The sequence below is a fragment of the Artibeus jamaicensis genome, unplaced genomic scaffold, assembly GCF_021234435.1.
Source record: "Artibeus jamaicensis isolate MK-2021 breed Jamaican fruit bat unplaced genomic scaffold, CSHL_Jam_final contig_1015, whole genome shotgun sequence".
Taxonomy (NCBI): Eukaryota; Metazoa; Chordata; class Mammalia; order Chiroptera; family Phyllostomidae; genus Artibeus; species Artibeus jamaicensis.
Window position 1 is genome coordinate 15,247,891 of NW_026521194.1, and position 15,124 is coordinate 15,263,014.

The 15,124-nt window shown below is 33.2% G+C and overlaps 1 protein-coding gene across 3 annotated transcripts in view; it reads left to right on the forward strand.

Annotated features, from left to right (window-relative positions):
• The window catches only part of KANSL1L (KAT8 regulatory NSL complex subunit 1 like), a 107,859-nt gene that overhangs the window by 34,397 nt on the left and 58,338 nt on the right, over nucleotides 1–15,124 (forward strand). For all 3 annotated transcript variants that reach the window (XM_053673143.1, XM_037165926.2, XM_053673159.1), the window contains 3 exons: nucleotides 1,526–1,667; nucleotides 9,781–9,978; nucleotides 12,162–12,283. In XM_053673143.1, the coding sequence (XP_053529118.1) occupies nucleotides 1,526–1,667; nucleotides 9,781–9,978; nucleotides 12,162–12,283 (462 nt within the window). The remainder of the gene's footprint in view (nucleotides 1–1,525; nucleotides 1,668–9,780; nucleotides 9,979–12,161; nucleotides 12,284–15,124) is intronic.

Consider the following 15,124-nt stretch of genomic DNA (forward strand, 5'->3'; position numbering starts at 1 on the left):
AAAAATATGATTTATGAGTTCAAATTTGTAAAATCACAATGATGACTATAAACTGAATAATAATGCCAAGAGCAGTCCTAATTTATGAAGGTCTTTTTAATTACATTGTATGGAATTATAATCTTTTTAAAATAAGTTTGGGGGAACATTGATAATATTATAAAATTCTATTATAATGGGTAAGTTATGTACAGTAAAGTTACGATTGTATGGTTTCCTGACAGTAAATGATCTCTTACAGTATTTCCTATGACTAAAGTATATGTGAAGGCCTTTCCATTATGATTCAATGTGTTTTTAAAAAATTACTAAACTTGTTTTTTTACAGCAGTTTTATGCTTACAGCAAAATTGAGTGGAAAATACCGAGAGTTCCCACATACCCCCTGTACCTACACAAATGTAACCTCCCCCACTAATAACATACTATACCAAGTAGTGCATTTCTTACCATCTATGAACCTACACTGATACCTCTTTATCGCCCCAAGTTTATAATTTACATTAGAGTTCACTCTTGAGCTTGTACATTCTATGGCTTTTGACAATAAATGCTGTTTTAAACAAGTTTCTCATGAAGTTTGTGTTTTGCCATTTAAGTAGTTATTGTCTTTCAGTTATACCTTCAATCTGTCATGTTTTTTCCTTTAATCTGAAGCTCCCAATTAATTTTCATGCACACAAACACACACATTCCCAAATAACTGTTTTCTAGCTGAAATGGTTAGAGTATTTTCATAGAGTAATTAATTTGTAATCTTTAAAAATGTATTAGAATAGCACCCTCACCAAATATAGATGGTCTAGGGCTCAACCCTTATTTTCAAATATGCATGAAAAATAGGCTTTATATAAATTCTTGGTCATATCTGCCCTGTGAATGCTGGGAAACAGCTTTTTAACAAGCTATTGATTTTAATAAATATGTCAAAGTTTATATATTTGATATGCTTATTTGAAATGTAGCAGAGTATTCATTATTAATAATTTTTGACATTTTCTTTAAATTGATTTTTAAATATTTGATGAGGTAATAGTGATTTGTTTTAACAAAACTTACATAGAGTATGGTTGAATAGCTAAGATTTTTTACATAGATTTAAATCTAGCACAGTTTGAATGACTTCTGATACATGACTGTTTTTGCACGCAACATCTGGTTTCATAGAAAAGCCTCATGTGACAGTTTTTACATGGTGTTAGTATCATCATTCTTGTTTCCTTTTCTTTGCTGGCCCACTTCTATTTCAACCCTTCAGCATTAATAACATATTAAGTAGCAAAGGAGATTATCCTACTGTTGGTTAGTACTACTGAATAAAAACAAGTGTTTGTGAAATAGAAAGATAAGAAAATTATGTCTTTTTCTTTGATAAGAAATTGATATGCCATCCTGAGTTCATGTAATTAGATGTTTGGGAAGGAAATTAGGATTGTATGACAGGAGTCAAGGAAGTTACTAAGCAGCCTCTGTGAGAACTTGATTGCCTTTGCGCTTTGACTAACAATGTACGATTTGTTCACAGTAACTGTAGTACTGAATGGAAGTGGCTTGTAGACAGAGCAAGAGTTGGCAGCCGGTGGACGTGGCTTCAAGCCCAGATTTCAGAGCTAGAATACAAAATCCAACAACTAACGGATGTCCATAGACAGATTCGTGCCTCCAAGGTATTTTCTGTGTTCTTCTGTTCTTTAAAAAAATATTACTGTTTGAGTTTCTCCTCATGTCTCCATGCAAAATAACTGTTACAGGTTTTGCAAAAATGTAGTGAATATTAAGATTTTTGATATATTAATTGCTGTAAATCAAAGCTGTCATTGTAATGCCTTTGTACATATATTGTGATAATTTTATCATACTGAAGCAATTCAAAACTTTGTTGGATTTCACTCAATAGAAATGATATATGTTTTTTGTAAACCTCTACTTTGTTGGCATTTATTTTATTATATGTAAGAAATATTGACTGTGTATCTTATTGATATTTCCTTAGATTTTTTTGTTTTAAAACATAAAAAGTTGCAGAAAGCAATATGATGAATGCTTGTATACCCACCCTCGAGTTCATCATATATTACATTTTTGCTAGTATGGGTTTAGTTTCTAGAATAATAAAGCAGTGCCTATACAACTGAAGTCTGTATATAGCCCTACCTGATCCCATTCTCTTTCCCCATGCCATTGTAACCACTATTCTGATTCCAGCATTTTTTGATATTATGTATTTTTTTATTTTATTAAATTTAATTAGGTGATATTAGTTAATAAAATTACACAGGTTTCAGTATATACGTTTTTATATTATTGGCAGGTAGGTATGTATATATTTCTACAAATGATATTTATTTTCCCTGTTTCTGACAGTTTATATAAATTATACTACAGACTCCTTTGCACTTGCTTCCTTTTGCTCAGCATACTATTTATGCATTTTTATATCTCCTGTATGGTATTTAATTATGTGAGTGGAATCTTATGAATACAATGGATCGTTTACCTCTTATTTTCTTTTGATAGGTAGTGTTTCCATTTTTACACTAGTAAAAACAATACTGCAATGACTATCTTTTAAGTTTTTTTGTGAGCCTGTGGAGAGCTTATCTTGGCTGTGTGCCTAACAGTGGAAGCAGACTGCTGGATCTCAGGCGTGACTGTCCTCAGCTTTCCTGTACTCACTGATGTGGTTGGATAGTCAGTGTTCCCACTGGCCAGCTCCTGTTTTCTCCACATTTTTGCCAACTTATATAATTTTTGGCCTCTTGATTTTTCCAGTGTAATGGGTATAAAATATTACTTTATTGTTGTTTTGTTACTGAATGTTGTGAGATTGGGCCTCAGTGTAATTATTCTTTTTTGGTCTAAGACTAACATCCTTTTTACTGTTTTTGGGCGGTGGTGGTGGTGTGTGTTTGTGAATGAATTCAGATACTATTCTTGGTCAATTGTAAATACTACAAGTCTCTCATGTTGTATGGTTTATAGTCTTTTGGATGTAAAAATTAGGCAAATGATTACACAAATAAATACAGGTTTAATTCCAACCATGGGAAATTTGACATGGGATTTCCTTAGCTTGCAGATATACCGTTTCCCAAAACTTATAGGTTGTTTGCTTGGAACGTGGTATATTTTCCCATAGAAGCAGTAACATAAAGAGTTCTTTTGCAATCCTACGGATCTAAATATCGCTAAATATCTCTTTATAATTTGTTTTTGTGGGGAACTATTCTACATGGTAAAAATGTGGAGAAAATATTGCAATGGAGATAATACTGGAAGTTTAACTGTGATTAGTCTGAAAAGAAAAAGCTGTGAAGGAAAGATTTTGAACCACATGGTTAGCCCAACCCTACCTACTGTCTGCACATAAATAAGATTAATAGTGTTTAAGCTTTATCATGAGTTTATTTTCTGGTAGGAGAGATAGACCACGCAGATAGATAGTTGCAGTGTAATCTAATATGTAGAGTGGTAACATGTTTTTAATAACATACAGAAGTGGCATAGAGAGAATACCTAACTCTTATTTTAGAGGTTAGCAGGTCAGAGAAAACATCAGTAAAGAGTTGATGCTTCAGTATGACTTTGGAGGATAAATAATACTTTGCTCAATGTATCAGTGGAACTAGAAAATAGAAAAGGGCATTTCTTAAAGGTTTGAAGGCAAAAAACAACATGGGCTTTTTTTTTAGGACTTAACATAGTAGTATAGCTTGGAGCAGAAAGTATGAACTGTGCAAGGACAGGAGAGGAAGGAAGACAGTAATGAAATACCATGTAGTGCATTGTAGAATTTGGTGGTGACTTCTGTAGGAAGGTGGGTGGAAGGACAGAAATAAGACTTTGGGCTTACTGGTGCTATCTGTTGGATTTGAAAGAACTGTGTTCAAGAATAGTTTCCTGATGACGTTTCTCATTTAATTACTATAGCAACTGTTTCTCATTTGTAATTGTGTCTCTACTGAGGCCTTCAGTGTAGTGATTTCCCAGTCCTTTGAAGATCACCAAATATCTGTTCTTTGATCACCATCTTGAAAGGATACATCCCAAACACTTTTATAGTAAAAAGAGTTTTAAGAATGACTCAAGTTTAAAACAACTTGCAAATTTCCTAGAAAGTATGTTTCCAGTTAAATTGATGACTAAGTTTTATGTTTGAATCTAGACAGTCTAGTTCATACTGCTTTGACTTGGGAAAAGATATTTAATATTCTGTTTGTTCTATGCAGCGCTATATAATTGTTAAACATTTTTTAAAGTTTGAAGATATGTTTATATCTGTTAAATAATTATTTTAAGGAAAAAAATGTAAACTGCCTAGTAATAATTTATATGACCTGCCCTGGCCAGTACCTAAGTTGATTAGAGTATCATCTTGATACGCCAAGGGTGTGGTGTGGTTTGATCCCCGGTCAGGGCATATATAAAAAATTCAACCAATGAATGCATAATAAGTGAAACAATAATCAATGTTTCTCTCTCTCTTTCTCTCCCTTCCTCTCTCCCTCCCCCTTCCTCCGTCCCTCCCTTCCACTCTATCTTTCTCTCTCTCTAAAATTAATCAGTAAATAAAAATTTATATGGCTTTACATTTATCTTTAGGTTTAGGCTAGATGTATATCTGGCCATTTGTTCCCTTTAGGACATTATATTTGTTTTATGGAAATGTCATTAAAACTGTGCTCTCAAAATACAATATTTCTTTCTTTTGATACTTTCTCCTTACATTTCTCAGGAATTAAGATATTTAATTGCTTATCTGTCTGCCATTTAGTTGAGCTGCTGTTATACTTAATAGGAAGATAAGTGCTTTCTTTGCTCTTATAGCTTCTTGGGTTATTGTAAGAAAAAACATTGAGAGTAGTGGTTATTTTGAGTGAGACAGAAACTTTCTGTTTAATATATCTTAAATGTTTCTGAAAAAACATTTTTTCTTCTAGGTTAAATCAGAGATAAGGGGAAGGGCAAGAGATTGATAGATACTCTTTTATAAATATTCTGTTTAATTAAGTGCCAGTTTGTGACTGGTCAGGAAATACACATAGTAGATTTACTAGTAGTTTCAAGTCTTTAAGCTGTCATTTGCCCTCTATTTGACACACTCCAGATGGCCTAATTTTTTTTTAATTTTTAGAAAGAGGAGAGCAGATATTAACATCTCTTCTTTGTTTCTTGTAACAGCTTTGTAACACATTACAACTTCATATTTCTCCTTTTCTCTACTCCAGCTATTCAGTAAGACAACAGCTTCTTCTCACATTTACAAACATTTTTAAAATATTCTTGATTCACAGGCTAGCTATGGTTTTTCTATTACATTTTTGTTTGTTATCCTGTATTAGGGTCTTCCACATTTTAAATTGTACATTTCTTGTGTTTGAAAATTTTCATTTAAGTTTTTTGCTTAAAATTAGTTTTGGTGACTTTATATAAATACTGCAGATGTTGCTAAGACACTTGTTTCTTTTTTCGCACTATGACTCCTCTAGGACCCTGGGAGTTGGGGTGGGGACCTCTCTAGTGTTATTATCAGAAACAGTTGTTTCCTCTGGGGCAGTTGATTTGCTTTCTTCTCATGCTAGAGTTTTCACTTGTCTCAGTTAATTCATAATTCTAAAGAGTTTTCATATCTTTGTTATTTGACTTGTTTTATCTATCACTAGACTATTCCTGATTTTTTAAAATTCCGTTTTATTGAAGTATAGTTCACAAACAAAATTAAAAGATATTTGAAGTGTACATGGTGATGACCCAACACACATGTTCTTTCTCTGGTTTTTAAGAACAGAAACTATCTCTGCAGTGTCTCTAGCAGATGCTCCTCTTTCCTGTTCTCACTTCTCAGCCACGACAGAGAAAAGTCATGGTCTGTTCTTCTCACACTGTGAGAGTTTCATCCAGGGCAGCAGTTTAAGGGAAAACATACATTATGAACTTGGCTATGAGTCTCTCCCCAGTTAAATTTAAAAAATACCATTCTTCACTGATCTAACTGTATCAGGCCCCCTACTTATAAAAAAGGTAGTGTAGTATTCTAACAGTTTATAAATTGGGTTTTTGAACTTCTGAATCAGTTTTTCCATAGAAATAATATTATAAATAGGGATTATGAAATCAGGCTAATTCACAGAGCCTGGTGCATAATATAAAGTAATCAAACCAAAGTGAATTACAGTTAAATTGATATGGCAAAAACTTATATTCCTTTCGCATGAGGCACTTTGCAAAAAACTTAGTAAGAGACTTGTACAAATTTGAATGGACAAATGATGCAGTCTTTATCAAGTCTAATTTAATTTTTTAAATATCAAATAAAACTTCATTTAATTATATATTTTTAGATTTCTTGACAGTATGCACACATTTGTGTATATTAGGAAAATAGTCATTAAGATGGGATTAAAAATTGGATCCCCTTTTTAAAGTCACTTGCATTGTTGTAAATATAGATAAAAATAAGAATTAGATTTTTTTGTGACTTCTGGCCAAAATGGAGGTGTAGGTAGACACACTGTGCTTCCTCTTACAACCAAAAGAAGGATAAATTTAAAAACAAAAAACAACCAGAAATGCCAGAAAATCAAACTGTATGGAAGTCCAACAACCAGGGAGTTAAAGAAGAAACGCTCACCCAGACCAGCAGGAGGTGTGGAGATGGGCAGCTGGGCAGAGAGCACTTGCAGCAAGGTGGAGGCCTGAGGGCCTGGATGGATGAGCTGGTAGCTGGCGGATGGCAAGATAGCAGTTGGCAGAGCCGGCAGTCCCACATTTAAGTGCAGATAAATGGGGAGGAACAGCTGGGGAGCAAGACAGAACGAGCAACCCAGGGTCCCAGCGGGGGGAAATAAAGCTTCAAACCACTCACTGTAAACACCTGTGGGGGGTTGAGGCAGCAGTGGGAGAAACTCACAGCCTCACAGGAGAGTTCGTTGGGCAGACCCACAGGGTCCTAGAATGTACACAAGCCCACCCACCTCGGAATCAGCACCAGAAAGGCCCACTTTGCTTGTGGGTAGCAGGGAAAGTGACCGAAATCCAGCAGAGAGTGAAGCAAGCACCATTTTTCCCTCTGGGCCCCCTCCCCCACATACAGCTTCACAAGGCAGCTCATGGTTACCCTGCCCTGGTGAACACCTAAGGCTCTGCCCCTCACTATGTAACTGATACATCAAGACAAAAAAATGGCCCAAATGAAAGAACTGATCAAAGCTCCAGAAAAAATACAACTAAGCAACAAATAGCCAACCTATCAGATGCACAGTTCAAAACACTGGTAATCAGGATGCTCACAGAATTGCTCAAATATGGTAGCAAATTAGAGGAAAAAATGAAGGCTGTGAAAAGTGAAATAAAGGAAAATGTACAGGGAAGCAACAGTGATAACGGTTTGGAGCAGAAGGAAGAAATTCAGCCAGAACAGAATGAAGAAAAAAGAATTTAAGAAAATGAGAGGCTTAGGAACCTCCAGGGCAACTTTAAATGTTCCAACATCCGAATCATAGGGGTGCCAGAAAGAGAAGAACAAGACCAAGAAATTGAAAAGTTATTTGAACAAATAACAAAGGAGAACTTGCCCAATCTGGCAAAGGAAATAAACTTCCAGGAAGTTCAGGAAGCTCAGAGAGTCCCAAAGAAGTTGGATCCAAGGAAGCACACACAAAGGCACATCATAATTACATTATTCAAGATAAAAATGAAGGAGAGAATCTTAAAAGCAGCAAGAGGAAAGGAGAGAGTAACCTACAAAGAAGTTCCTGTAAAAACTGTCAGCTGATTTCTCAAAAGAAACCTTGCAGGCCAGAAGGGGCTGAAAAGAAGTATTTGAAGTCATGAAAGGCAAGGACCTACATCCAAGATTACTCTATCCAGCAAAGCAATAATTTAGAATGGAAGGGCAGATAAAACACTTCCTAGATAAGGTCAAATTAAATTAGTTCATCATTATCCAGCCCTTACTATATGAAATGTTAAAGGGACTTATCTAAGGAAAAGAAGGTAAAAAATATGAACAGTAAAATGACAACAAACTCACAGTTATTAACAACTGAACCTAAAAAACAAAACCAAAAACAAAAAATTAATCAAACAACTAGAACAGGAACAGAATCATGGAGATCACATGGAGGGTTAGCAATAGGGGAGTGTCATGGAGAGAGGGGGAAAAGGTACAGAGGATAAGTAGCATAGATGGTAGGTAGAAAATAGACGGGGAGGTTAAGAATAGTATAGCAAATGTAGAAGCCAAAGAACTTATATGTAGGGCCCGTAGATATGAATAAAGGGGGGGATGCAGGTGAGAGGGGGTGTGCAGGGTAGAGGGAAATAAATGAGGGAAATGGGACAAGTGTAGTAGCATAATCAATAAAATATCTTTATAAATAAATAAAAATAAGAATTTATCTGTTACTTTTACCAAGCATCAAGGTATTTATTACTACAAAATCATAAAATGTTTAACAACATAACTGACTGTGTTCATTGTACAGTTTTACAGCCACTGTAGTATAAATTAAACTACTCAAATATAGCATATTATATACTCCATAGGCAGTTTTCATCCTATAAGTGGCACTCATACTTGATGTAAGCTGACCCACAGCAGTCACTTAATTTGTTCCATTTTGAAATATTGACACTTACATTAATGTGTTAGTCTGTTTTTCATTTCAAGAATATAATATTTTAGCCACATGAGGCATTTAATACCTTTTCAAGTAGCCTGTAGAGGCTTTTTGGCATTTTGCAAAAATCCACATCTACTACATGTTATATATATATAATACCATGTATTATTCCTCACAGGGGCTAAAAAAGGGTAGAAAGGGAAGAAGTTTTGGGGTGAGAACTAACTGTAAAATCACTAAGATCATATCTGCACACTCCTTTCCCCCTTTCTCTCCTGTTTCCATTGCCTCTGAGAAGCCTAGGGGCGAAAGCTGGTGGAGTGAACCAGCTGGGAAATGTGGGAGAAAGTTTAGCCATTTGAAGGGAAAGCACCATATTTTTTGGACTGTAAGACACACCTTTCCCCCAAATTTGGGAAGAAAGGGGGTTTATCTTATGGTCTGAAAAATACGGGGTATGTGTGGCTGAGAATGGAGAGGAAACTAGATCCCCACTTACTCCTCTGATTACTTACATTTCAGAAAATGCCTCATCAAAGTCAACAACTTGTGTCTTTATGATGAGCTCATCTACCCGAAACAAGAATTTGGGCCATAAGAGTCCTTTTTCTCAATCGTGCATTCCTGGCCACAGTTACTGACTGACAGCAGCAGGCTTCAGGCCTGTCCACAAGGGCCCTAAAAGGAGTTAATGTAGTGTTGGACTGTTGTTGGATGTTTATAAATGTGGTATTTTAATTATGAAAATGGGAGTGCTCAAATATAAAACTCAAATGGAGAGGCTAGGAACCAAAGTATCATAAGATTAAATCAGGAAGCGTTCTAAATTTCAGTCCGAAATGTTCATATTCTGCATATAAGCCTTTATCTTTATTCTAAATGTGCCATCCTTTTAATGCTAGTAATTAAAACAAGGAAGACAAATAACTGTATGTATATAATTTATAACAGTACTTTACAGGCTCAATCCATCAGGCATACGTGTTATTTTAGCTGCACATGTTTTAAATCTGCCAATTTTTAAAACTACTTTTAAGTGTGTATTTTCTGATGTCCAAGGGGAATAAGAAGCATGGTTTCAAGTGCATTATAACATTAAGGTTAATTTAGCAGTTAATTTGTTTTGATTTCAACTCTTTAATTGCTGTTTGCCTAGGGGATAGTGATCCTAGAAGAATGTCAACTTCCAAAAGACACTTTGAAAAAACAGATACAATTTGCAGACCAAGCAACTTCATTAACTATTGCAAGGAACTCTCAGATTCCCCAAGAGAGTCAAGACCTTTTACCAGAACAGGATTTTGAAATGTCACCAAGTAGCCCTACCCTGCTTCTTCGCAACATAGAGAAACAGGTAATGAGCTTAAGTTGGCGATCTGACATTAAATACAATTAAAATACTTAGTATATGACTGGTATCTATTATATTATTGATGTAATTAAGATTATTTAAATATAATATATAAGGTATTAATTAGTACATAGCCATAGGATGATAACTCATTTATACTAGGGTGGAAGAATCTTTTTTTCAAACAAAATCACTTATCACTGGACTTTTTTCACAGGGAAGGAACAGTGCTTCCACCTAATAAATATGAATGATCAATGATTATTTGAATAATTTGTTGACAGATTTTTAGTGAAAGATAATATTGAAATATGGGTGCTTTCATAAACGTGATCATGTAGAGTGATACAATATACATTTTTTCCTAATATTTGTACAAATAAATGATCATGCAAATAGAAAGTTGAGTAAGTTCCTAATAAATTTTTCCTATCCCAAATATGGTCTCAAGCACATGAGATTTTATTGGGCTGATGTGGGGTGGTTGTTAGGGTAAGTCCAAGTAAGGGTTGGTTGTAATGCCGTCCTTCTGGGCCAGTTGTTCAGACATATCTGACCAGCGACCTCCAGTGGCTTACAATATTTTGGATGATATTTTTGGAGGCAGAAAAGAAAAGAGTATGTCAGTGTTTTAAACTGGAAAATAGATACTCTGTACATTTCTTTGCATGAATAAACCAATAAATGCTTGATAACTGAATAAAGAATTGATGTATATCGTTAATTTTGAAGATGAGCTTCAATCTAAAAATGAGTAATTTAAATATAAAGCCATTAGGTATGCATTATTTTTCAAGAAAATAAATGGTGAAAACATTTCAGGGCATTTTTCAAAAAATATTTTTTGAAGAATTCAAATTTTAGATTTAGTATCTTGAGCCTCATTATTTCTAATAGCATGTCATTAGTTTCATACAAAAAGTTTAAAAATAATTTTTCCATTTACCCCCCTATTTTTTTAATAGAATATCTTACATTTAATAAAATGGTGAAATAGGTCTATGGATTTTTTAAAATGTAGTCACACAATATGGAGTGAGAAAACCAGGTTTTAGGAAATTGATGTGTCCCTTTGATTTAACTCAAAGGGAGGGTATGTGTGTGCACGCACACGTTGTATATACACTAATGCTCACATATGCTCAAACACTTACTGTAGAGATATGGATATGTGCCAAAATGTTAGCAATGGTTTTCTCTATGAAGTGTGATTACAGGTGATATTTTTTTGAGTTTTTAAATATCTCTACACTTTCCTTTTTTAAATAAGGAACTATATATGTAATTAATAGTTGTCATTCTTTTGGTACTGTTTTCATTGATGTGCTCTGTTTATTGCAGTTATTTTAGATGGTTGTTTTGAGAATAATATTCATTGCACATTACAAACATATTACATATATTTAAGCTTAGGATAAAGGGAAATTTTGGATACCTAAAAAAAACAAAACAGATAATTCTGAATCAGAAAAAAATAGTAAGAAACAAAGTAGCATGAAATTCCAGCCTGAATTTGAATCAGAGCTCCATTTCTTACCAACTTTCTAATCCTTGGTCAAATGACTTAATCTTTCTTTGTTTCAATTTTCTCATCTGTAATTAACCTTATATATTCTATTATCAGAAGTTCTAATATTATATACTTTGCAGGTTGTAACAATCAGAAATATTCTAGTGCCTAATATAGTGCCTGGCACATAGTACACACTTAGTAAATTACAGCTATGATTTTTGTTATTATTAATTTTGCTGCCTCAAAGGAAGTATTATTAGATGCTGTTAGCTGGCTTCAAATGTTTTAGAGGATAGGATTGGTAGATAAAGGAACTGTAACAAAAAAGGATATGAAAAAGGAGTAGTACTTTAAAATGTAAATTTACATATAATAAATAGAAATATGAGTAGCTGTCTAAATCATTTCTATAGTTTAAAATACATGTATAAGGGTGGGCAAAGTAGGTTTTATAATAGTTTGTATCAAAAATAATACAATTATTAATAAATAATAATACAAAAATAAACTCTGTTTCACATACCCACTTCTGTAAACCTACTTTTGCTCAAACCTGTATTTACTAAAATACGAACATTTACTTGTTTCATGAGAAATTAAGCATTTGATAGACACTAAAAGGCTGATAATTTAACTCACGTTTCTTGCTTAGCAGTTGACTGTTTTCTTGCAGAGTGCACAGTTGACTGAAATCATCAACAGTTTGATTGCCCCTCTCAACTTGTCCCCAACTTCATCACCCCTCTCCTCCAAATCCTGTAGCCATAAATGTCTGGCCAATGGCATTTCCAGGAGGTAGGTATCGATGGGATAGATTTGCTTCTAAATTTGCCTTCCTGTATTTTTGTTTTGTTCTGTTTTTTAAGTATTACAACTTTTTTCTTTCTTAAGCAGTATTAGAGTACTATCAGTAGACCATGGATATATTTTTAGATAATATCAAACATATATAATTAAGGTAGGTATAGACCTGAGAACGAGGGAGACAGTTTTCCAGGAAGTTTTATAATGTTTCTAAAAAAAGAAAAACAGCAACATCATATGCTACAGATTACTTCTTTATTTAATACTTCTTCCATTTGGTACATTTTATATTCTTAAGCTGCATAGTGCCCTTCTAATGCATTTTAAGAAAAAAAGATTCTAGATATGGTTTGGGTACAGAAGATTGATAAATATCATTCATAAAATTCAGTTAAGTTTTACACAGCCATTTTATGTCTCAGCATTTATAAGGTGAATTTTTTTCTAGATGTAATTAATATAATTCCTATAACAGTAACAATTTATTATGTTACCTCATATATATAAATATATAAAATCCTGACTGTTTTGGGGAATAGCATTTGTATTCTTTTATTTTGCTTACTTTTCTCTTTGAGTTTTTCCTTTCAAAGATGAAATTATAATTAAAGATATTAATAGAATATAGTTTTGTGGCTTCATCTACTATTTTTCCAATAATATTGTAATGTGGGTGTCTTTGCTTTAACCACTATAGAGGACTAAGTATAATTTAGTGTTGGGAAATTGTTATATTAATGATTGCATGATTATAATAAAATTTTAAATATAGTTTGAAAGGAATATTTAGATTATGATGAAAAGTATGTGAAGTAGCTATCACATTCTTATTGAGCAAGTCTTAACATAGAAATGCTATTATTTGATTTTTAGTTCTAACTTATTATTTTAAAAGTCTAATTTTTAATACTTTTACAGTTTTATATATACTGGGTCATTCATTGTTTTGTCAAGGAAACAGTTTTTTTAATTGGTTTTGCTATATTTTTTGTTGACTTTATATTCATTCCTTGTATCATTTATTATTCATTTTGAAAGTAAAAATTCTCATGTTACATAAGAAAACTGCAGTATATTTATTTATAATAACATATCCTAATTAAGAAGTCATAATTACAAGACGAGCCATTAAATACCATCAAACTGATGTATGTGCATTGTGATGTGGGCCTACCTATTTTAGATAATATTTTGTTTACTTAATCAGGTATTACACATATACTTAGGGATGTGTGTGAATGCATGTACATTTTAACATACTCACCTGTATAACTGGTCATTCATTTACAAAGTATTTGTTGCATAACTATTTACCTTGTGCTATATAGTTAAAGTCCTAGGGATACAAAGATAAAGAAGACTAAGTCACTACTTTTAAATTACTTGTACTCTATTAGGTGATCCACGTAATTATTTAAAATATCATAAAGTCATAATAGAATTATGTGCACTTATTTGAATATTTTAACAGTTGTCATAGTTGAAAAAGATACTTAATAAAGATACATATATCCAAATGAAAGAAATGTAACATTGGCTGTGTTTATTAAATCATACTTTCTCAGTTTTGTTTAATAGTTAAAATGATCTTGTTAAAAATCAGGTAGTAATTGCCATCTTTCCCAATGTCAAGTGATTGTTCATATGAACAATTTGGAAGGTTTATCTTAGAAAGTTTCTTAACAGGTTAAAAACCTACTGAAGTCCTTTGTTTAAAAGATTTAAAAACAGAGAAAAATTAGTTCTCTACTTTTTTGAAATGTGCTAATATGTGATTTAATTAATCTTACTAATTTTACTTAGTAATTTATGTTTAGCCACAATCAACGTTTATTCAAAATTATGTAAAAATTTTTTCAGAAGAAATTTATTTTCATATTTGTTATCAAAATATTATGTTTCCCTTTAAGGAAAGATTGTTTTATTCTCTAACATTTGCTAGAAAATAAAATATAGCTACTTTTCATCAAAGAGGAGGTGAGCAAATTTTAAACCTTTGTTGCCAGGTAAACCAGCAAACTGCTGTATGAAATAAAAGATTTGGGATATACTTCTGGTCTTAAAGTTTTTGTAAAACTTTTTTACTATTTGTGATAATATACACCAAAAAATATATACCATAAACACAAATCTATTTAACAAGGAACACTGAAACTGGAATATGTTTCACATAGGACAGTGAAAACTGAATGAAAAGCAGAAAATTTTGAGAAGATGCTGTGGTTGTGTCGGATGCCAGAGAAAGGTGCTGAGAAATGTCTCTTGGTTAGTCAGTTGTAAATTGAGACCTTAGCGAGAGCAGTGTGTGTAGTGGCATGCTGGAGAGAGTAGTAAGAGCTGGTTAATAAGGATGAAGATGGAGATGAAGTAGAGAGAAGGAATTTAGATTATACTTCCATGGCTGCTTGACTGTAGACTATAGAGTAGGATAGATGTACAAGGTCAAATAAGGTGTTTTTCTTTTTGAGATGGGAGAAATGTAAGTAACTTTATTAAAAGGGAAGGGAAAGAGCTAGAGATGGAGAATATAGAACTACATACCACAAAGTTATGATGAAGGGACCTTATGACAGGAGAAAACATATATTCTTCAGGGTGTCATGGAAGAGATTAAGATAGGTTAGAGGTAGTTGTTTATAAAGTGATTATAGCCAAGTTAAGAGTGGGAAATGGAGTTGGAGGAGTTAGGCAAACATCTGGATAGGCATTAACAAGTAGAACATTATTCCTTCTTTTTGTATTTCCCACCCACCACCTTTCATTGTAGCATGAGCAGCCCATCCCTGGAGAAGGATATTATGTGGTTTCTAAGGGTTTTTTTTAACCCCTAAA